A 24,875-nucleotide genomic window follows, 5' to 3' on the forward strand; every position below is an offset into this window, starting at 1 on the left:
AATGACGGAGGTGAAGCAGCTCTGCCCAGCCCGTGGGGCTGTCGTGAGGATCAGAGGAGAGCGTGTGTGTGGGAAGCCCTAGACTAGTGCCTGGGAGTGGAAAGCGCTAGAGCCGCTGCGGTGGCGATTGTGGTGTCAGCAAAACCTGGGAGCGAACCTGACAGTCCTGCAGCCGCAGAATGGCCAGTGACGCGCAGCCTCTAAGTGGGGTCCTTTAAAGTAAAAACCTGTTTATTTCAAAATTAACATTTACGCTAAAACCATTGGAAAATAGTATAATAATCATCTCTTGCCTAAAATTATATAGCAACACAGGAAAACAATTGTATCGTGTTTAGTTTTTTAAATCAGAAAAAAAAATCATACCAATTTTATGTTATTATAGAATAATGATAAATGGACGTATAAACATGAATCAAGGTCTAGAAGGGAAAAAAGACAAAGTTTTTTACATTTTTGAGAGGACAAAGAGAAATAATTTTTTTTTTTTTAGAACTTCATGAGTTGGGCAAATGTTTGTTTAATAATGATGCAAGAAAGGTGTTATCAAACTTTCCCGTTTAAGCCAGTGTGCTATAATTTGAACCCCGTTAACCCGACTCTGCTTGTCACAGGTATCAACCACGGGCCTGTGATAGCCGGTGTGATTGGCGCCCAGAAGCCACAGTACGACATCTGGGGCAACACCGTCAACGTGGCCAGTCGGATGGACAGCACCGGCGTCATGGACAAAATACAGGTACTGGGGCTGACTGTCGACCCTGGCCATATAATAATAATGATAATAATACTTTAAGACAAAAGAAAGAATGTAAACCTTGAAATTTACTTACATATTTTTATTGAGGAAATGTCAGGGTTCTTTTTAATTGGCTGTTAATGAAAACAACAACAAAATTCCAGTAGTATAAAGGCGATGGCATTTGTGAAAACAATTGACCCAGCAACGACCAGCGTGGCCGTATGACAGCCCTGAGCGTTAAGCTCAGCAGTGGAGCTTCCTCGCTGGTTCCTCCTCCCGGCCCAACACCTGCAAAAGGGCTTTGCAAGCCAGAGGAGCCATGAAACCAAAGCCAGATGTAACCCCACCTTCCTCTCTCAGGACGCTGAATTGAGAGGAGGAGGGAAGAGATGAAATAGAAGGTTAATAAAAATGGCAGCTCTGGAATCCACCCAAGTAGGCAAAGGGAAGCTCTGACAAATTAAAAGCAGTGATTAGAGAAAAATAAAATTATTTTGTATTAAGATTCCCATTGCTCTTTAAATCAATAACCATGCTTACAGTAACTATAATTACAATAGCACTAATATTTTAGAAAAAAAAAGTACTGAAAATCACTGAAAAGACAATAGGAAAATAGTCTGTCATTAGAACTCTGCTGAAACTACCCCAAATGCTTCAATATAGCAGGGGCCAATCCGGGATGGAAGGATGACAGAATCCACGGAGAAGGGGAGCGAGGGAGAAGGGAGGCTGCCAAGATGGCAGATCAGTTTGGTCAAGTCTATTCTTTAATTCATTCAACAGCCATGTGCCATGTTCCTGCCATGCGCTGCCTTAGGCGCCGTGGTCATTGGCTATGCAGACTTCCCAGTTGCCCACCCAGGAGAGGAACAGTGGAGCATTTTGGCACCTTAGTCTAACTGTGTCCCAACTGCACCAGTGGTTCTAGGACTTTCTGCATGAACATCTTTGGCCACTCCCAATGCCGGGGGATGCTCCAGCCATACTGGAAAACCCGGAGTCCTCTCTTTGGCTGGGGAGGGGCCAAGAACACACTTGCCCACCTGCAGGCCACCCATGTCCCCACCCAGAATATTCAGAAGATGGATGATAGTTTTTAACATGCCTTACAACTCCCCAGGCAGTTTTTAAGCACTTGGGGTAAATATCAAAAGCAATTTAAGAGAGGCTGGTCATGGAGAGTTCTCCCACCTAGAGATCATAAATCCCCTTCAGGTCAGTGTTTAAAATGAGTTTGGGCTCATTTGTGTGTCTAGGAGGACTGTGGGCATCATAAAACTCCGCGTGACTCAGTGCCGGTCAGCCGCCTGGACCGGCTCCGAGCACTCTGATCCTGGGAGGAGCTAAGACTGTTTGCAAGCCTGTGTGTGCTCGCTGAGCTCGGCAGCTGGAAGGTTCACATTTGGGTGGGTTTTCTTCTCCTGGGGGTGCAGCTCTCTCTGGCTCCTGCAGGCTCTCATTTTCATTTACGTGCAAAAAAAAAAAAAATAGTAGTGAGGTGCCAGGGAAAATAAAAAATGATGCCCAGACGATTAAAAGGCTTCTCCTGGGCCTGAGGAACAGGTTCTTTTTATGAAAGAGCATTAAATTCCCAGTGTGTTTTCCAGCCTTGAAGCTGAAAGAACAGCATAGGAAGCCCACTCAGCCAGCCAGCCAGGCCCTTCCTCGACCTGGGGTGACAGTGACTGGTGTTCATCAAGGCGGACAGCTCCGTCCACGGGGCTTTCACCTTAGTGGCTTGGGGTTACAGATACCAATGGATGGTTTAAAAATGCCAGCGATGAGAGCAGCAGTCAACACCTCAATTGAACAATTAACCCCCAAAGTGCCAAAAGATGTGTTTGTTCTCTGTGTGGAAGGTGACAATTCAAATGCCTGAGGAATTCTCTAATCCTGCCTGCCCTGAGATCTCTGATCATGAGGACATGTTCAGCACCTGAGTTCCTTGGCTAGCTCCCTCTTCTTCCAGTTCTTACCCAGAGCCCTTCCTGTGCTTCTGCCCTCCCTCTGGGAGCGTCTGGCACCTGCACCCCATTTTCCTTCCTGCTATGCTCACGGGGGTCCCAAGGACCCACACTTCGGGCTCTGTGTGAGGGGCTGGCCATCGGGTCACGTTGCAGGGAGATGGAGTGATTTTCCAGCTCTTTCCCTCAGCCTGCCCTTGACATCTTTGCCTGGCCGACTTTGCCTAGTTTCTGGGCGTCCCCAGGCACTGCCCTGGGTTCTCTCGAGTGCAGTGCTGCCTCTGCCCCCACGTGCCGTCTGCCCTCAAGACCCCTCTCAGACTCTAGGCCCAAGGAGGCTGGCTCATGCCGCTGTCATGGCCCACCCGGCCCCCACCACTGCACCAGCCCCAGGCCACACCCAAACCAAACTTGTGTTGCAGCACTGCTGTGTGGTTGACAAGCTGCCAAACCTGCCTGGCACAGCTGTGTCCGCCACGTGCCTGAGGTGGGCGGGGTCTCTCAGGTGCCCCCGTGGCAGCCACGCCAGGTGGCCTTCTCTGACGAGGTGGGAGGAGATCCCTCCTCCACGCCACTTTTGCAGCTTCCATAACTGTTCCCAGGGCTGCCTGTGAAACAGCTCCTTCCCTCCCGCGCAAGACCCAGATACTTCTGGGGAGTCCGGATGGAGGAGCAGGTTACTGACGGGGCAGGGCGCCCAGGCACCTCACCCATTCTCTGCTGGAGGAAACACCTTTGCAGCTCCTCTGACACTCACGCAGGTGGGTCCCAGGCAGGCCCAGTCCCCTAGTCCCCCAGGGAAAGCACAGCACGTGCCCAGGCTGAGACAGCACAAGGCTCGGAACAGGACAGCGCATCTCCCCTGTGGATGGAAACCATGCTACGCGGGCAGTTTCACTGCCGTCTGACCATCCTAGACACGACACAATGCAATGGCAGGAAATAAGGAATCATGTCACATTGGTGGGGCACAAGGAGGAGACCCCCACTAGCATCCCCTGTCCGTGCAGTGGAGTGACGAAGCTTTTAAGACTCAACTGAGAGTGCCGTGCTCATACTAACGCTTGTGCAAATTCCTACGGTTCTTTTAGTTTTAGTCTCTTTATTCATGTGCATCAAACCTGAAAGATGTGGGCCTTTGCAGGAGCTGATGTTGCTTCTTCTCAGGGTGTTTCTCCCATCTATATTACAGTCTGTCATTAATGTTTATTATTATTTCACAAAATGTGACATTCATGACAATTTGTAAACATCATACAAAATCCCACCACTCCAGCATATTTTGATTTACTTTCTTTTTCCCAAGTCTCTCATATGTGAATACATAGTATTCAGGCAGTTGAAATCATAGCTGGATCAATTCTTTTTCAGGTGAAATGGCTCAACATGAGTCCATTGTCTCACGCATGATACCGATCACAGTAGCACCATAGTTTACTTAACCCTGGAGATCACTTGAAGTTTAAGTTGTTTCTGGTTTTTTGCTATCGTGGTATTGAATTCAACATTATTGTCCTTAAAAAAACTTTTCTTCCTGTGTATCATTCTGTCTACTAATTTCTCGGGAGTGAAATTACTGGATGAAAGAGCACGAAGCTTTTGTGGCTCTTTATCGTTGTGTCTACGGGTTGGATTAACCTGGGTACTAAACACATTTTCATTTGTTCATGTGGCTTCCAGGTCACTGAGGAAACGAGCCTCATCCTGCAGACGCTCGGGTACACATGCACGTGTCGAGGAATCATCAACGTGAAAGGAAAGGGAGACCTGAAGACATACTTTGTAAACACAGAAATGTCAAGGTCCCTCTCCCAGAGCAACCTGGCATCTTGAAGAGTGGCCTTCGTTGTGGCAAGAAGACTGTATTTTCGGGAAGGTACCACGTACTTTCTGACTGCAACTTTTGTCCCTGTTTTTGATGTGCGTGCTCTGTCCACATGTCCTATGGAGCCTTTGCAGACTAGTTCCTGTGACCCAGTGGCATACCGTTTGGTGTCTGACGTGTCCCCAGATTGTTCTGCCACTTGCACTGTGCTTACTCCTAAGCAAAAGGAAAAAGGAGCTCGTGTGATGGAAGAAAAGCATTCAGAGAACTAATAAAGAGGAGAGAGGTGAAACAAACAAAAATTCTTAAGGCAATAAAACTAGGGGGTGTATATTATCTTCTGGTGCATGTTCATTTCTGGAAAATATGGTAGCTCGCCAAACGCATCCGCTAGTCTGATATTCAAACACACAGTATTTGTGAATAAGTTGATTCTGTCACCCCCCCCATGGAGTCTGTGCTCACTCACGGGTCCCGTTGCCAGTGGCCATCCGAGGGCCCCACTGGGACCCGTGACTCTTGTCCCTTTGCTCTGTGTGTCTCATGCCAGCCGCACGTTGCCATCGATCACCAGGATTAGTCCTCACAGCCTAGGACCAGTTTTGTACCAAACTCGTCTGATGTTTTGATGCCATTTGTCTTTTGTAAGGTTAATTCATTAAAAGTTTTATGTACTTTGATTTATAGTGTCTGTATCTTTTATTTTCCTTTCTTATTTCTCCTGTGGTTTGCTGCAGAATTAAAGTTTGTTTCTCATCCATTCTCCCTTCTGACAGTTGTTTCAGAAAGAGCTCTCCAGAAGCCAATATTGAGATATTCTTAAATAATTCAGATCAGCACAAAGCGTGTGATGCAAATAGTCTATTGCACAGCTCTCTGGAAGGCTAGCAAGCACACTCGATGTATCTAGTGGTCTGATGTTAATTTTGGTATCTCCAGAGAACACTTTTAGGGAAAGAATATTTTAACAGTAAAAAGATTCTCTGTGAGCAACAGTAGCCCCTCCAACTACTGTGCTCCTGTCTACAGGAATGCCTTGCTAGAGCAACCAGACACAGCCTGCGGAACAGTAATTTGGCACCAGCTATGTAAATCAGTAATCACAATAACACGAAATAGAGAGAAGTGCTAAGCCCCACAAGCTGCCTGTTCTATCTGAGAAGGCTGAAGAAGACACAGAGCCAATGTTTACGCATTTTTAAAGATAGAAGACCTAGAAGAATTTGTTCTTGTAAATCCAACACTGAAGTTGTTTGTTTTTTCTCTTTTAACATAAAGAAATCATACTTTGCCAAATAGTGAAAAATAGAGCAATCGTGCATAATCCAATGTTTAAAAGCAAAACTGCAAATAACAGCCCTGTTGGGCAAACTTGGTTTCTTTTTATAGCTAAAGACAGGCATCTGTGAGAGGCAGAGCACCCAAATGGTCCCTTAGGGAGCAGTTCATTAGTGAGAACTCGAACCTGAGGCACGAGTGCCCAGTTTGATTCCTGGTTCTGATTTTTACTAGCTGTGTGCCTTTGAACACATCTCTTAACTCGTCTTGAGAGTGTTTTCCTCAATGGTAGCTCATGGGATCGGGTAGTGACTAAATGAGCTAATGACTAGCAGGGAACCTGCAGGTACCTGGGCTCACTCCTGCCGGCACATTCTCAGTGCACACACAGCTGCTGTGCCGGGACTTGGACTCATACTCAGTTAAAAGTTCTTATCAAAACCAGCAACTGTCCTTCATCACCGAAGTATGAATAGAGCATGATTTGCTCAATTTTCTGCCTCAATCAGGATTTTTTTAAACCTGGAATCACAACTCAGCATTGGCCTTAATACACCTAAATCTCCAAAAAGATGATTGAAGCAAGAGAAATATTATAAGGGCATCTCTTTTCCCTCTAACTGAAATCTGGACTAGGATGCCATAGGGTTTCAGTGAGTTCAAACTGGCCTCTTGCATAATTTGAAAGTATGATCAGAGCATCACCTGGTGGACTTTTCCCTCCCGTCCATTCTACAGTGCTCATCCTCAGGTTGCTTTAGGTCACCTGCCCTTGGTGAAACCCACAGCTGGGTGATTCACCAAATTTTCATAAACAGAGTCTTTCCCACTTCCCCATGAGATGCACTGAACTTGGGTTTGTGGTAAACAGAACTCAAAGGAAGAACTGTTATTTCCCAAAGCTATATCACCAGTCTTACCAAACAATAGATTTTTAAAAGCAATCAAAGTCATTGTCAGAATCTACTGTGCAAAGCTTTCTGCATCCATGGACCTCTTCAATAGTGGTCCCAGACTAGCAGCATTGGCATCACCTGGGGATTTGTTAGAAATGCAAATTCTGGTCAGGAACAATGGCTCACACCTGTAAGCCCAACATTTTAGGAGGCAGAGACAAGAGGATTGCTTGAGGCCAGGAGTTCAAGACCAGCCTTGAAAACATAATGAGACCCCCCCCATCTCTACAAAAAAATGTTTAAATTAGTTGGGTGTGATGGAGTGCATCTGTAGTCCCAGTTACTCATGAGGCTGAGGCAGGAGGATCTTGAGAGCCCAGGAGTTCAAGGTTACAGTGAGCTATGCGTGTGCCACTGCACTCCAGCTTGGGCAACAGAGCAAGACCCTGTCTCTCAAAACAAACCAAAATGCCAGTCAGAGGACTTGCAGTGTGCTTCATCATCCCAGGTTCCTGTGCCATTGCTGTCAAGTAAAAATCCCTCCTCAAAGCTCTTCTTAACCTTAAGTCTTACAGGAAGTCTTCTCTCATGAAAAACACCTTGAGTCCAGTCCCTTAAAACCCCAAAGTTTTAATATATTTGTTTAGAATGTCTGAGTTTTGTCATCAATCCTCAATGTTACTCTTTTTTCCCAACTCAATGTGCTTTTCCTAAAGGCAGCAACCACTCACTTTCCTTCGCTCTAGATACATCTAATCAGGAAACATCATGGACCAGTGGTGGAAATTTGATAAAGCAAAACTCATTGCAGCTGGTGCAGTGGTGCACACCTGTAGTCCCAGCTACTCAGGAGGCTGAGGTGGGAGGAGGCTTGAAGCCGGGAGTTCAAAACCAGTCTGGGCAACACACCAAGACTGCAATCTCTAAAAATCACATTCTAATTAGTAGAAGAATATGTTCTGTTTTAGGAGATGACTTTAAACAGGCATTCATTTATTGGCTTCAAATTGTAAAAGTTAGGATGCCAAGAGAAATACATTTAATTTTCTCTTGCTGCCTAATAAATGTGAGATCTTTTGAAACCTTGCCCAGTTTCAGCCCTGCTTTCTGAAAGTAAGTATATAGTAGAAGGTCAAGGGAGTAGGGTCCGAGTTAAGGGAAATGAAAATAATTTACTTTGGCAATAGCTTATTGCAGTCACAGGTGCCTTGGCTTTGTTGAAATCAAGACTGAGTAAAGAGTAGTGTATAAAAATTTCTATAACCCAAACTTTATATAATTTCTACTATGTTATCATAAATGTGATATGATGCACCCAAAGGTATTCCAAATAAACTACTGCTGTTTGACCAAAAAAAAAGTCACTTACACTGAAAACCTTTTTTAAAAAATAAAGAAATATTTAGGAGTCAGCCTTGAAATTGTACAGAGAGTCCTCGCAGATACAAAACAATAAAAACAGTAATGGAGGAATCACCACTGAAATTAGTTAGATCACCTGCCCATTCACTGCTAAACTGTGGGGAATTTAAGCATGGTTGATGAGAGATGCTTTCTTCCAAGGGATCCATTCATTAAAAATATAGTTTATCTCTTAATACTTAGGTAAGTTTCAGATTATCTCCAAAGTAAACATTTACAAGTCAGGTTAAAAGCAAGCTGGGTAGTGTGCACAACTGTGCCTGCATTAAGACTGTACTCATGGATTCCCACACAAACTCTTCCAGGTTTGGAAGTTCCACTTTAAAGGTAAGGAAATGTCAGCTCAAGCAGATGAAATGACTTGCCCTAGACCACATCGAGAAATGCAGGAGTCAGAGTCTTTCCGGTCTCTTCCCCTGACCCTTGACTGCTTCTCCCTTGAGGAGTCACAGCCAGGATCCCTGGCCACTGAGGCCACCCATCCTTACTAGGGCTTTTGTTCCCAATTGTGCAGATTTCTGTTATTGGTAGCTCAGACCTTTGGAAAAACAAAAATGTAGTATCTAGGGTTCAATTGTGCCAAAAGGCAATTTTGATTATATCTCTTGGAGAAAGGAACTTGTGCAGGTTGTTTGTGTTATCAAGCAGTAGCAGTTTCCATAACTGTCCAGAAAAGTAGCTGCACACACTCCTGTTGGCGCCTCCCCCAAGAATCCTTGCAAATGTAGAGCCAGCGAACAAAACCAACCGGACCATTATCGAGTGGGAACAAAGCATGCATTTTATTCAGGTGCTCACGATGAATCAGTTTCCAGTATCATTTAATCTGAAATAATTTCAGATGAAAATCATCACATTAGCTATTCTTAATATGGATGAAAGGCATTTGGCCGGGGGCCTCGGGGAAAGCGGCTTCTTTGTCCCTCCCGCTGTCAGCATGCAAGGGAGGCAACTAAAGGGGAAAAGAGGCTGCAGGAGCCCTCCTGCTTGCAGGGGGCACCTGACATGCCGTATGGGCCACAGGGATCGCTTTAGGTGGGCTGAATGTGCCCAAAGCCTTGCCCCTTGAGGCTGGAGAAGTCGTTCCTCCTGTAGAAGTCGGCCCGCACGTGGTTGGCGCGGCGGTGGTCCCGGTTCTGCGGCTCGAGGGGCTGATTGATGCGCCTTCCGTAGACAGAGGACGGGAGCACGCCCACGGGCCTCTCCTGCTCCTGGTGAAGGTCATCAAAACAATCCACACGACTGGCGTGCACAGTGTCACCTGCACCACTGACCCATCCCTCAGCCCTGATCCGGGCGCGCTCTCTCCCTGGGTCCCACCAAGGTGGGCCAAGCGGGCCCCTCTGCTAGGAACCCTCCCGTGTCCTCAAGTCGTTAGGAGGGAAAGGTAAGACCCTGCCCTGGGCGCCAGGTACCCCCTGGCTTCAGACCCCTGTCCTTGTCTCGCCCCTCCCTCCCTTGTCCAGGCCCCTCCCGCGGGCCCCTCTTCCTTTCTGCCTCTGTTTCCCCAAAGGGACAGAGCCGCGCTACCAGCTCACGGGCTTTGCTCCCCCGCGTGCTCCTCCTGGTCACTGCTCTGCTCCGCTGCTGCCTGTCCGCTTGCCCCACCCAGGTCCCGGTCAGACAGCCCAGGTTCCCCCACCCGCCCCCGCTGCGGCCCCCTGCAAGTCCTTTTCACTTTCCCATCCCCTGGTATGGCTTTCTTTGCCTGCACACCGCTAATCACTTCCTGGAATTCGTTCTGATGCGTTTGTCTTTTAGTTTTTTCTTTCCTCTTTGGAATGTCAGCTCTAAGAGGTCAGGGCTTTTGTCTTATTCCGTTTATGCTCAGTAATCCATGGGAGGGGCTCAAAAAATACAAGTGGACATAAGTAAGGCAAGCCACATTCTTCTCACGAAAAAAGCACTAAGTTCACTACCAACTGGGAGTGCATTAACATGAACATACATAATAGAAAAACATCAATGTCCGGGACATAAATGGGAATACCTCACAGTACTCCATCACTTAATTTCATATCAAGATATAAAGGATTGTTAAGAGTGGCATGGTGGCATTCTTAAACAATAACAACCACAGGCAAAAATCCCATGATCCAAACAGGAATCCCACCAGAAGGTTTGACATTATAATTTCTGTGTAATGTATAAAAGATTATACTTATTCAGCACCTGACTTTTAATAACGTGCTGTCCTCAGATCAGATTTTGTGAAGACAACGTCAGAGTTTGGAAAGGCAGCAGAGAGGTCTAACCAAATTGTAGGAGGGCCTAACCTCGTGCACGCCGTTCCCCTGCGCTGCTCCCTGCCCTCCTCGCCCGCTGAGCTGTGCTATTTCTGGTGGTCACCCACCTGTGCAGCTGACTAGCATTTCAGGAAATGGTGGAAAGATAAAAGAGGAGCTGCGCTACATGCGGTGGCCATGGTGGCTAGGTAGCTAAACCTGGGGAAATGTTATTGTGTGTGCAACTTCATCCCCGGAAGACCAACTCTCCTGCAAGTCAGGACTCAGAGGGTAAGCAGAGACTTGTCCTATCTGTTCCAAAGAACATCTTAGTTTTGTTCTCCTTAAATTGTTAAATTCAATAGAATCAAAAAAATTAATATACACATGACATGACAGAATAGAGGGAACCACCATAGCAGCTTCATCTTAGCTTCTTGGCCCAGTAAGAGGAGAGCTGCATAAAGAAAGTTACATGAAGCAACTGAACACAACATTGAATATATATGTGTACATGTACACACACATATGCACATGTGCATGTATATAATATATACATATATGCATGTGCGCACACAATACACATATATAAACAAACTATATAAACACATATGTAATACACACATATACACACATGTACACACACAAGTATATACATGTGTACAATATACACACGTATACATATACACATATATCCATTCATATATACACACATACACACACATACACACAGGCACACACATGTACACACGGGCACAAACACATATACATTTACACAAATACACATATATGTATATACACACATACATATACATACACACTATATACCTATGTACACACACATATACACATATACACATGCAGTCATGTGCCAAATAACATTTTGGTCAGTGATGGACCACATATACAATGATGGTCCCAGAAGATTATAATGGAGCTGAAAAATTCCTATCACTTAATGACACCATGCCCACTGTAATGTCATAGCTCAATGCATTACTCATGACTTTGTGGTGATGCTGGTGTAAACAAACCTACTGTGCTGCCAGTTATATAAAAGTCTAGCACACACAATTATGCATACTATGAGGATTAGGCATAATAATGTTTACACAAATTATAATAACAATGAACGACTATGTTACTGGTTTATGTATTTATTATATTTTTTATCGTTATTTCAGAGTATACTCTTACTTATAAAAATAAGTTAACAGGTAAGCAGCCTCAGGCAGGTCCTTCAGGAGGTTTTCTAGAAGGCCTTGTCACCACAGGAGATGACAGCTCCATGTGTGTTATTGCCGCTGAAGACCTTCCAGTGGAACAAGATGTGGAGGTGAAAGACAGGGATATTGGTGATCCTGACCCTGTGTAGGCCTAGGCCAGTGTGTGCATTTGTGTCTTAGTTTTTAACAAAAAAGTTTACAGAGTAAAAAAAAAAAAAAAAAATCAATAGAAAAATGTTTGTAGAATAAAGATACAAAGAGAGAAAATATTTTTGTACAACTATACAATGTGTTTGAGTTTTAAGCTAAATGTTAATACAAAAGAGTCAAAAAGTTTTAAAAAATTAAAAAGTTTATAAAGTAAAAATGTTACAGTAAGCTAAGGTTAATTTATTATTGAAGAAAAATACTTTTTATAAAGGTAAGATAGCTCAAGTGTACAGTGTTTATAGTCTACAGTGGTGTGCAGTAATGTCCTAGGACTTCACCTTTACTTACCAGTCACTCACTGGCTCACCCAGAACAACTTTCAGTCTGCAAATTCCATTCATGGTAAGTGCTCTCTACAGGTGTACCATTTTTTATTTTTTATACCATATTTTTACTGTACCTTTTTTATGGTTAGATATTTTTAGGTACACAAATACGTATTATTGTGTTGCAGTTGCCTACAGTATTCAGTACAGTTACCTGCTGTCCAGGTTTGTAGCCTAGGAGCGATAGGCTATGCCACATAGCCCAGGTGTATAGTAAGCTATAGTATCTAGGTGTGTGAAAGTACACTCTATGATGTTTGCTCAATGACAAAATCGCCTAGTGACGAATCTCTCAGAAAGTATCCCCATTGTTAAGTGGTGCATGACTGTACATATACGCACACACATACAAGCATACCTCAGAGATATTTTGGGTTTAGTTCCAGGCCATTGCAATAAAGCGAGTCACACAATTTCTTGGTTTCTCAGTGCACATAAAAGTTATGTTTACACTATATTGTAGTCTATTAAGTGTGCAACAGCATTATATATAAAACAACATATCTTAATTTCAAAAAATTCCTAAAAAATGCTGACACAAAGACACAAAATGAGCACATGCTGTTGGAAAAATGGCACCACAGATTTGCTTGATGTAGGGTTGCCACAGCCCCTTAATTTGTAAAAAAAAAAACCCCAATATCTGTGAAGCACAATGTAGTGCAATAAGATGAGGTATACTTGTTGTATTTTTGTAATCTGTTAACAACTTGTTAACAGACTCTCTTAATATTACCTCTTCGTTAACATGAAGTCCCAGGCTTCTTGCGTGTTCTCTGTCATCTCGGTGCAACCTCTGATTATAATCTAAGTTCCTCCTGAAAACACAGTCATAGAAGGAAATAACTCCTGTCTGGGAATAAAAAGAGAAAAAAAGCCATGGGTTTATTTGCAGGCTGAGCCACTGAGGCCCAGTGGAGCACAGAAGCCGGTACTCTCCCCAGTGGAGACTAGACGTGTATAGAGTTTCTCGACTTTGGTGAGTATGTGAGAGGAAAGGTCACGTCACCAGGCAGAACCGACTGTGACCTGGAGCAAGGAGAAGCTCAAACAACCCCAGCAAGAGCAGGTTGCTGACAGGCCCAGGATGAAGCGAGGACGTTCCCACAGCGCCTCGCAACTCTTTCTGCTCCCTTGTTGACAGAGTTGGTTCCCCGAGCTCTCCTGCTCTCTGACTCCATTGCTAGAACTCACATCTTTAAATAAAAATAATAAACTTGGCTTAGTCCCTTCCGAGCGCTAGAACAAAATATCATAGACCAGGTGACTTACACACAGATTTATCTTTCATGGTTCTGCTAGCTGAGAAGTCCAAGTTCAGGGAGCAGGCAGCCTTGTAAGTCAGGCTTGTCATTTGTGCTACTCCAGCAACAAACCCAGACATGCTGTCTCCATGGGGTTTGGGAGCATCGAGTCTCTCACTTACACTTGGTTGGGTTTGTTTTGTTTTTTCCCCCAAATGATTTCCTCCAACGGCAAGACGCACAGGTGGAAGTAGGCAGGGAAGAGCTTGCATACGTATGCATAGTATGTTGGAAACACAGTAACGCCCATCCACACTGATCGCAGGAACTCAGAGCTCCTGGCAGTGATGGGAGTAACTGTTTTATTATTTTCTTTTTTCTTTTTATAACCTGACATTGTGAACGTAGTAATGGGAATAACTAGAGCATAATGTAGCTTCAGCCAATTCTTTACAACTCATCCGCAAATCATCCATCACATATAATACTCCGTGCTCCTGCTGGGGGAGCACACAAGACGGCTCAGATGTGGCTACTGTCCTCACTCAATTAACCACCTAGTGTAAGGGAAACAACGGCCTCTTTTAGAATCCTTATTTTAAGATTCCTAAGAATTTCAATGGCAATACGTGCAAGGCACTTACTCCACCCACTGCTCAAATCCTGGTGTGCCTAAGTTCAGAGTCACTCTTTGTGGCTTGAAGGAGGGAGACAACTTCCAACCACGAGCTGCGGCTTCTGCCTCTCTGCCACCACTGATCATTTAATGAGTTCACTGGGCACAAGCGTCTTCTTGTCATTGTCTTCCCTCTCACACATTCAACTTCTGGGTGTGTTCATGCCAAACCGCCTTCATGTCTGCAGATGGCAACCTTCGATACAGCCCATGTACTCATAGGGTTATTAAAAAAACCCCGAATCAATGGAGAATTGACGAAGTATTCTGCATTTAGTACTGTGAAAATTGGCTAGCTATGTGAGTCTTCCCATCACATTACAGACAAAAGTAAATTCTGGATGGATTAGAAAAATAAGTGAAAAAGAAAACCCACAAGGGACCTCCTACACATGACAACAATGGGAACAGTGTCACAAAGAAAATATCAATCACTTTAACGATATAAAAATTATACATTTGCCTATCGAATAAAATTAAAACTTTTAAGAAACCATTTTAAGGCATGAGAGAAATATCAATTATCTTTAACATTCATGATGTTGGTGCAGAAGCTGACTTGGTGCTAGCTGGAAAATGTAAAGCAAACCTTTGCTGGGTGGGCCACCAGACTGCAGGGCCCTTCAGTGACACAAAGGAGGCACAAGCACACCACCCACTCTGAGGGGACAGGAGAGGACAAATTCTGCAGAGGTGCGTTCTGGCCTTCTGTGAGTAAAGAAAGATACTGCAGTCCAGGCCTTTGAGGTTCAGCACTCCTAGCCAGACCCTGTTGAGGCCAGCAGGCAGACAAGAGCAATAACTTGATACCCCATTACCACCGGGCCACCCCCACATACACATAGTAATTTAAGGGGTGAGACAGTAGCTGGGCTCTTGGTCATAATCCAGGTATTCTATTGTCTCTGGAATACCTCCTGACCTCGCTGACCTCGTGCAGTGGGTTTTGGGGAAAACAACTGCAGTCTGCAACATGGAGACTAGTCTCTGGGAACAAACTCCTAGGAGGTGGCCACATCCATGGTGGGAAGCACTGTCTCCTCCTGCACTGGGAGAACCTTGTGCCAAGGTGGACATTTCTGGTGGCCCTTCAATCCCCGCAGCACTCCCTGCAGGTGACCAGCCTCGCCCAGATCTAGGGACAGCTCCACCAGAAGGGGAAACAGAGCTCCTCCAGGAACTACTCAGGCTTGAGCTTTCTTTTCCTGTGCAGGGCTTTTAACCAGGCCCGAGCTTGTTTCTGAGCTGAGTAAGCCCCCCTGAGGTTCTTAGACTTAGTCTGAGAGAAGACACTGAGGAGGGAATAATGGACTCAAATCTGAACAAGAAGGAAAATGTGAATTCATTTTGTTTCCTATACTGATGAAACCCAGTATAATACGCAACTTTAAAGGGGAAAAATGCCTATTTCTTCTCATTCCAATCTCCGAAAACACAATAATATAACAGCTCTAAGCAGCCACACCTGCCTCACGATCCCAGGATCAGGTTCTGAGAGCCGACTACATTTGAGTCTTCACCAGGCATTTCAGCGCTGGTGGGTGTGGGGTGAACAGAGCCTGAGACGGCTTTCCTCTGTGCAGATTTTGCATGCTCAGAACTTATCAGAGTAAAAAACAAATTTTCCTATTACTGGAAAATAGGACAGAAAAAAATTCATCAGCAAGCAGGCAAGCCTCACTTAGAAATGTCACTGTCCATTTTGAATACCCAATCAAACCGAAAATCCATCCTTTTATTGGATTTTAATTATTAATCTTCTTTCTTATTTTTCTTTTACCCCTTTATGGTTTGAAGCAAAATGATATTAATAAAAACCAATTGAGATTTAGATGCTATCACAAAACAGGCCTTCTGGGTTTACCGGTATTTTGCTATTAAAATCCCTCAAGGAGCTGGCTCTATTTCACACACGATGTTCTTTTAAAAAACAAAGCAAAACAGAAAATATTCATTTCTCTCTTGTGATCTCGCCCTTTGTCCCTTTGTTAAAATGCAGCATGGCCTTAAGCCACTCTGAATACTGAGAAATCACTCTAGTCAGGAGTCCCTACCTGAAAGGAGACCACAGAGAACAGAAATAAACCCATCGTTTCAAAACCACAGCCAATACAAATGGAATAACAGAGGTATACACAAAAGAATGAGTGAAGGGCTATTGTTTGGGCTGGGGTGGGCAGTGGATGTGATTGACAGTGAGAGAGGAGGCCGCACCACACCCTGTGGCCAGCACTCCGGGGGGACAACCTCTCCAGGAGCTACCGGTTGAACCGTGTCCTCCAAACATTTCTATGTTGAAGCCCTAACACACAGAAACTCAGAATGTGACCTTATTTGGAATGGGGTCCTTTAAGATGTAGTTAACTAAGATGAGATCATACTGGGGCAGGGTGGACTCCTGATCCAATATGACTAGTGTCCTTATCAAAGGCAGAAATGTGGACACAGAAGTGTACATAGAGGGAAAATGACATCAAGAGACATGGGGAGAAGATGGCCATCAAAAACCCAAGGAGGGGCCCCTAGCACGGAGCCTTCCCTCACAGGCCTTGGAAGGAACCACCCCTGCTGACAACCGGACTCCAGACTTCCAGCCCCCAGCACTGCGAGAGAACCAGCTCTGCTGTTTCAAGGCACCAGGTCTGTGGCGCTCTGTGATGGGAAGTGAGAGTGGCAGTGAAGCACTAGCTATGTGCTAAGACCTAACTTAGGAGGGCCAGAGGGCCAGAGACCTAACCTAGGAGCGCTGCTCACCTCCAGGTCAACTGAATCGGCAGTCCAGCTGGGTGGGTGACATCGCCCATATGCAATTCTCCTCTGCTCCTCACTACACAGAGGATCAGTCCTCCCTGCTGCTCTAAGTTAGGTGAGGCCACGTGACCAGTTCTAACCAACGAACTATAAGTTGAAGTGACATGTGACTCTAAGAGCCAGAGCCCAGGGACTCTTGAAGCTTCACGCTGAGATGACAGCAGCCTGTGTGGTGGTGGCTGGTGACTTCTGAGCAGAACCACGCTGCTGAGCCCTGTAGCTTGAGAATAAATTTTGTTTTAAGCCACCGAGGCTTTTGGGGCTGTCTGTTATAGTAGCATGACTAGCTCATCATGACTGATGCAAGTGGGTGCACGAGGAAGAAGCACTGTTCTGCCAGCTCCAGTGCTCAGGGCCTCCCTGGAGCTGTGGGCTTGGGCTACACCAGTGCCTCCTCCCAGCCTTTGGAGCTGCTCCTTAAACACACACACACACACACACACACACACACACACACACACACACACAAATAATTGGGGTAAGTTTTTGAGCAAACAGGGACCCAAGTCCTTTATTTTCTCCTTCCTTTCAGACCATTTGAAACATAAATGCACTCTCCATCACGCCAGGTCACTGGACAGTGAAACTGCAACCAGCACACAGCAAGAGAGGCAACTAGATCCACTCTCACTTACGATCCCTGAGGAGGAGGCTGAGGCCACGGATAACAAGACAGCAGATAATCCTACTGAGTGTATGAAGCTAATCTTGTAAATTGGTGATGTATCCATTTGTTAAAAAAAAAATTTTTTTTCATTTATTCGTTCCTCATTCATTCATCCAGTAGGTATTTCTGTAGCACCAGCTATGAGACAGGCACTGTGCTGATTGCTAAGGATGGAGCAGTGATGCCCTCATGGAACTCACATTTCAGTGGGAGGAAAAAACCCAATAAGATAACCAAGTAAAATATCTAGTGGGTTAGATGGTAATAGGTGAAAGGAGAAAGCTAGGCAGGGAGAGGGGAGTGGTCATCATTGCACTGGGCCAGCCACATTCTTACTGAAAGGTGTGTGAGTTTAGGAGTCTGCTGGATAGCAGAAAGCTGCCTGGATTGTAACAGGTTGATCAGCCACTGACTGGAGTTTACCCTCCCCCTTATCCCCCTAGGAGTGGCAGGGTGTGTGGTGAAGGTGCCTGGTGCTAACAGTGAAGCGGCTCCATGCGGGGGGCCCGGGCAGCTGGTATTGGACACCCCTGGTCACCGGACACTAGCACAGGGCCCCCTTTGCCTGTGTCTTAATAAAGTGCCCGGCTGTACCTGGCAAAGGGAAACTCAGCGACCGGCGGGTAGAGCTGTCAGGGCACAAAGCAGCAGTCAGCCTCCGTGCCTTCACCACCCCTAGAGAGGGAGAGTCAGCTAATCCCACCAAACTAAGGTGGAGCCTTCAGAACAAAGCTTCGCTCAAGACAGAGCTAATCCACCATCCACCTCAGCACAAGGGAAAGCATATTCTAAAACCACTTAGGGTTTTTTTTTTTAAATATAGCTCTTAGACTTCGAGAAATTTAATCAAAACCTTCATAAAAAGGCATTGTCCTTTGACTCGGCTTTTCCATTTCACTAGCAGAAATGCTGCACAAGGCAGAAGAAGAGAAAAAGTAATTTAAAAACACTGTTGAACTGAATCTGCTTTGCTGCCACTGGAACAGTGTTTTACAGGGAGAGCCCAGGCTGCCAGAGCCCCCTAGGGAGCAGTCCCGGAGTTGATCACAGGTCTGCCGGCAGCTTTAGATGACAAATGTGTCCTACGATTCAGGGGCATAACTGGGGCTTCAAGTAAGTGTGCAGCCTTCAGCGCATCAACCCGGTGGGCTCCCTGCGGTGAGCTGCTTTAGCGGATTAAAAGCCACAGATGGACGCTCACATCACCTGCCCTCACCTGTGTTCATCTCTGACAGTGGCGAGGGTCGGGGATCTGGGAGGCTGGCCACCAGCACGCAACACTTAGTGAAGGAAATGCTAATAATCACCAACAAAAGCAAATAATAATAACAGCTATACTTATATTGGGCTTGCTATGTGCCATCTTACACGTGTTAATTAAATTAATTCCCATAAGAGCTCTGTGAGGTCGGTCACGTTTGCCTCACAGATGGGAGGAGTGAGACAGTGTGTGTACCTTGGGCACGTCCTTCGCTAGTAAACGTGGAGCCAAGATGTTCACCCAGGATTCCTCAGCCTGTGCTACTAACTAAGCCCTAAATGAACTCCTGTAAGTGTGATACACAGTAATCAACTGAATGGAATAGTTGGTTCCGGCTGCTATAACAAAATACCATAGACTGGGTAATTTACAAGCGGCAAATTTATTTCTCACAGTTCTGGAGGTGAGAGGTCCTTTGGTGTTGGTGAAGGCCTGTTTCCTGGCTTCCTGGTTAGAAGGCAACTTCTCACTGTGTCCTCACATGGCGGAAGGGGCAAGGGAGCTCTGTGGGGTCTCCTTTGGAAGTGTACTAATCTCATTCATGAGGGCTCTCCCCTTGTACCCTGTTCTCTGCCCAAAGACCCTACCTCCTAATACCATCACCTTGGGAGTTAGGATTTCAATACATTCATTTGGAGGGGCACAAACATTCCAATCAGAGCACTGACTTAAGAACTAATTCTGTACTGTTTCCACTCAGCTTAAGTAGGGCTTGAAATTATTTACCATGAATTTTGGTGCAGTTGAATCCTCTAGAAAACCTGTGATACAGAATTTACCCTCTTTATTCCAGAGGGTCTCAAGATCAGAGAATCAGCTTCCGGGGCCAAACAAACCAAGGGAAAGAGACACCATGGGTGTGAAGTGACTGGGGCCCCATCACTTGGAAGGAGATGAGGAGCGGGCCACGAGTGTGCCCTTTTAATGCAGGACTCAGTGAACGAAGAAGCCTCTGGGCCAAATCAGCCAGCTACTTCTTTTAATAAACAAAATTTTACTACAACACAGTCTTACACCCATTTGTTAAGTATTGTCTGTTGTTATCCTACAGAGATGAGTCATTTTGACAGAGACCATGTGACCTGAAAAGCCTAAAATAGCTACTATCTCGCCCCTTACAGAAAATGTTTCCCACGCCCTGCTCTAACATATTACTGCCTTCTGGAAGGTAGGGGTGGCACTTAGAACAAATTAATGCAAAGTTGTAAAGACAGAGCCAGCGTAAATGTCCCCTTTTTCCCTTCTGTCCTTCCATGTTGCTCAAAGCCAAGCAGAAAGATACTATCAGATACAAGAGAAGCCCCTGGGAGCAGGCTGAGGTTCATGGTTGCCCTATTGGTTTGCTAAGGCTGCCAAAACAAAGCACCAGAAATGGGTGGCTTGAACAACAGAAATGTATTCTCTCACAGCTCTGGCAGCTAGAAGGATGGAACCAAGGAGTCACAGCCCTCAGTAGCCCTCAGAAGGAAGGCCCTGTTCCAGGCCCCTCTCCTAGGCTTGTAGATGGCTGTCTTCTCCTGGTGTCTCTTCACTCCACCTTTCCTCTATGCTTGTCTGTTTCCACCCGCCCCCCTTGCCCAAGGACACCAGTCATGTTGGATTAAGGCCACCCGAAGAACCTCACTTCAGTTTGATTACCTCTGTACAATTCTATCTCCAAATGAGCTCACATTGTGAGGTACTGGGGATTAGAACTCCAAAATACAAATATTAGGGAGACACAGTTCAACCCACAGCATTTGTCTAAACTAGATTGATTGCTTCAGTAGGTAAGGCCACGCTCCACAAGTGCTCTTACACTTTACGTGTGGCAAGTACACCAGTGTGCCTGACCTGATCGGAATGGGGATTGATTTGGGCTCTGGGATTGGGGGGCAGGAAGAAGGATGGGAAGGAGGCATTTTGCAGGAATACCTTAACACCAGGAGGAACGACCTCCTTCCTCCCAACCACCTGGTTAATCTATGCCCTTCTCTGGGCACTCATGCCACCAGGATAGCTGTGATCAGAAAGGCCTGTCCCAGTTATCCCTACAGGCCAAGGGATTCAGTAATGATGCTTCTCTCCTGCCCCCTGAGCAAGACACACTGGAATCAATCAGGAACAATGGCGAGAAGAAAGGAATAGATGACCCCTGACCAGTTTCGAATTTGCTTCTCTTCCCGTTTTTGGCCGCTGGCGGGAGGTGCACAGTGTATGGTGGCCTTCGCAGACCTACAGGGTCCTTCCCAGGAAGCGCATGGCCCGGGGACCAGGCCAGATCTAACGACCCCTTCCAGTCCAGCTCTCCCTGCAGGCGGCTCGCCGGATCTTCCTCCTAGCTTTCCTCGGTTTGCAGGCGAGCAGAGCGTTTTCCGCATCCTGGATCATCCGGGCATCACTGCTGCCTGCGCTTGTTTACGCCGCCACCTGGGCCTGCCGCAGACAGACCCCGTAGGAACCCGTGCCGGCCAGGCAGGGCTGCCCCGGGGTTCCCGCGACCCTCCGCCAGATCCTGGGCAGAGGCTGTCACCTCGCGGTCCTCGTAGTAGCCAGCGTGCTTTTTAAAGGTCCAGCACTTAGCGGCCGCCCCTCCCTTCCCAAAGAGCACCCCTCCTTAACCACCGCCCGACTGCGCCAGGTCCCTGCCCAACGTTGCCCGCCCCCTCCGCACGTCCCTACTCCCAGCTCCTGGTCCAGCGGAGCGTACCCCTTGCGCACACCCGCTCCGCCCCTGCCCGTCCCGGTTCCCCCGGGGCTCGCCCCTCCACCGGTGCTCGTGGTAGATGGGTACTTTGGGGTCCAGGCGCCTCGGTGGGAGGCCGCCCTCCCTCTCGTCCCGGTCGCCCTTGCTGCAGCCCCTTTAGTCCCCGCGCGCCCCGCCACGGCCCCGGCCCCCTCCTACAAGCCAGCAGCCCCACAGGGCCCGCCCCCCTGGCGCAGCCCTGTCCCCAGGGTCCCTGGCCGACGGTGAGCCCCTTCTCCGGGGCCCGCCCGGGTTATGAACCCCGCCCCCGCAGCCCCCGCAGCCCCCGCAGTCCCCGCAGCCCCGCTCACCTGGCCCTGGCGGTAGAAGTAGCTGTGCTCCTGGGGCTCCACGTGCCGCGGCGGGATGTAGCTGAAGCCCGACAGCACCGAGATCGGCGTTGACTGGGCCTTGCCCCGCAGCGTGGCGGCAGCGATCTCCTCCTCGTCGTCCTCCATGTCCGCCGGCCCAGGGCTGTCGCCGCGCCGCGGTGCGTACCGCCCGCCCGGGGCCCAGTCGGAGTCCGCCCGCGCGCCGCTCCAGCCCGCGTTCGGCCCGGCGCCCGCGATCGGCCGTGGCATGGGAACCGCGACCTGGCTGCTGGGAGCTGGGCCTAGAGGCGGCCGCGCTGGGGGCGGGGGGGCTCCGCATCGCCTGCCCGCCATCTCGGGCCGCACCCGGGCCTTCGTGCCTTCTGCCGCGGGAGGCGCTCAGCGGCTAATGCGGCGGCGTGCCAGGTTCCGGGAGGAGAGGCTGCGGGGACCACCCATTGCCAGCCTACTTCCGTTGCGCTTGTTTGAGTGGCAGTTAAAGACCGAGCACCTACTATGTGCCAGGAGCTGAAGACAGAGCCTAGAACCTACAGCCTTGGTCCGCAGGGAGCTTGCACAATTTGCTGGCACAGACAGATGACAAACGTGAGGACAACGTGCAGAGGCTCTAGGGCAGCGCTGTCCAACGTGAGAGCCGCGCGTGTAATTCGGTATTTTCTAAATGACCACAATTAAAAGGTATTAAGACACAGGCCAAATAATTGCCATGATTTATTATTTAATTCATTGTGTCCAAAACATCATTTCAATATGTGGTACTAGCCACATTTCAAGTGCTCCGTGGCCACATGTGGCTAGCAGTCATAGTATTGACCAGTACAGCTGTAATTCCATGAATTAAATCGGTGCCACAGGGAGTCTGATGAAACTTACTCCTTTGGGGGGGACTCTAGCGACTCTCTGTGAGAGTGGTTAGGTTGGCCCTTCTCGAACGCTGTTTCAATAGTTGTGGTCCACTTGCTGAAACTGCACTGAGCTGTAAACTCATGCTGTGTGTATATGCGCATGTGCATCACCAAGAAAAGTTTAAGGAAGGCGGGGGTGGAGGTGGGGGTGTACATGATGACCAAGACTTGGGAAGTGCTTTAACCAGGGTGCTCAGGGAAGGCCAGCTCTGAAGAGGTGACATTTGCACTGAAACATGAGGAGGAGCCAGACTTGTGAGAGTCTGGAAAGTCCCTTCCAAGAGGAAGGCAGAACAAGCCTGGGTCCCCTGAGGCAGAGCCCATCTGGGTATGTTTGAAGGGCAGCAGGAAGGGGGTGGTGGTGGTGGAACTTCATGAAGGAAACGAAGGTGGACAGGTGGGCAGGGGCCAGATGAAGAGGTCTAGGGCACACTGCAATGAGCAATGTCCTGCCTTCTCCCCCACCCCTCTAACTATATAGGAATCTCCTGTTTGCAATTTCTTTTTGTAGGCTGGCGACTTAAGATGCTTCTGTCAGTCCAAGGCACCTGGTGGTACTGCTGTGCAGAGGTCTCCTGAGTCCCTGGAGGGTCTCTTGGGCAGGATTTAAGACATTCCTGTGCCACCTCTCAATCTCTCTCTTTCTCTCTCTTTTTCCCGCCACCTCACCCCCCTTTCCCCAGTGTCTTCTTTGCCCTAATAATGCATATCTTTGCTCCACTGACAGAACATAGGAGTTGGCTAAGTCAAAGGTCAAACACCTGCCCACCATGTCCCTAAGCCCCCCGGGGGACGTATCAACCTAATTGGGACCAGTTGGAAATGCTGACCTATCACTGGTGCTGGGAGACAGAGCATCACCTGTCCTATGTAGGTAGTGAAGGAAGAGGGGCTCTCATCCTTCTCCCATGGGCAGAAGTCGTGAAAGTGACTCATGATTTCTTGGCCTCTCCCACCTCTCTCAACATTTCCAAAGACAAGACACGGGAGGTCACCTAATGGTCACAAGATTTCTTAAGCTTTGCACAGGTGACCTGGTATCATACTTTGGAAAAGTGAAAGTAGATGAGACCAATTATTTTGGAAACTTGGCTATAACAGACAAATCATTTCACTAAAGAGGACTGCAAAGGATTGAAGCACATCAAGTGTATAAAAGTTCGTGAGTTCATAAATATCCTAAAACACACACACACACACACACACACACACACACACACACACACACTGGCTAGACCATGAACCCTTTTTTCTAAAAGTTGATACGAGGAAAGAAACATTTGTTTTTCTGTTTAAACCTTATTTTAGGGTACACAAATAGTTGACAGAGAAATTCCTTCTTTATAGATAAATGCAAGCTAATGAAAGTAGAAAGAATGACAGAGTTAGGAAATCATTTTGTTTTGCAACATCTACTGAAATAATGGATCTCGGCAAGAGTCATCAGCAGATGATAAAACCATTAGGTGAAAGGCTGAGGGGGGACCACACAACAGAGGGACCAGACTGATACCATGGGAGCTCACTCACTAATCTTAATGAACACCACTAAGAGGGGACACCCAGATATCACGGCACAATGCAGAGGAAACACACAGCACCCGCTCTGAGGCGTCGTGCCCACAGAATTCAAGTTGAATTTAAGCAACCCTCTGGGTCTGACTTTCGGTTTAATTAACAGGAAATATGGCAGATAGAGAAAGAAGTTAGACAACACCAAATCAACAATGAGGGACATTCCACAGGGCAATTGATCTAATTTCTCCAGAAACCTACTGACAGGAAAAGTAGGTAAATTATGGGGGGCAGTTATAGACATAAGAGCCTAATCTTCAAAAGTAATATGTGGACTTTGGATCCTGACTCAAACACATCAACAGTTAAAAATTTTTGAGTTAGCATAGGAACCTTAGAATATAGGCCAGATATTAAATGACAGGGAATAATTAATTTTGTTAATTGTAAAAATGGCTGAAAAGTTAAAGAAAAAATATTTATTGGTTATAGATACATACTGAAGTATTTAGGATAAAATATGATTCTGGATTTCTCTGTAACCATTCCAATAATAAAAAAAAGACTAGATGAGACACAATTGGAAAATTATGGTAATTTTCCATGCTAAATGGAAGGACTC

At 46.8% G+C, this 24,875-nt stretch overlaps 2 protein-coding genes across 2 annotated transcripts in view; one reads left to right on the top strand and one right to left on the bottom strand.

Annotated features, from left to right (window-relative positions):
- Nucleotides 1-5,214, top strand: part of ADCY2 (adenylate cyclase 2) — a 365,223-nt gene extending 360,009 nt beyond the window's left edge. The window contains exons 24-25 of the mRNA XM_045565786.1: nt 615-739; nt 4,390-5,214. Of these exons, the coding sequence (XP_045421742.1) occupies nt 615-739; nt 4,390-4,542 (278 nt within the window). The 3' untranslated portion in view covers nt 4,543-5,214. The remainder of the gene's footprint in view (nt 1-614; nt 740-4,389) is intronic.
- A 3,674-nt stretch (nt 5,215-8,888) lies between these two features.
- C12H5orf49 (chromosome 12 C5orf49 homolog) lies at nt 8,889-22,213 on the bottom strand. The gene is made up of 3 exons (XM_045566125.1): nt 21,813-22,213; nt 12,854-12,970; nt 8,889-9,341 (listed from the first exon to the last, which is right to left on the bottom strand). Exons 1-3 carry the CDS (start codon nt 22,164-22,166, stop codon nt 9,162-9,164), a joined length of 651 nt encoding a protein of 216 aa, XP_045422081.1. The 5' UTR covers nt 22,167-22,213; the 3' UTR covers nt 8,889-9,161.
- Nucleotides 22,214-24,875: the final 2,662 nt, after the last annotated feature.

The sequence above is a fragment of the Lemur catta genome, chromosome 12 (assembly GCF_020740605.2).
Source record: "Lemur catta isolate mLemCat1 chromosome 12, mLemCat1.pri, whole genome shotgun sequence".
NCBI lineage: Eukaryota > Metazoa > Chordata > Mammalia > Primates > Lemuridae > Lemur > Lemur catta.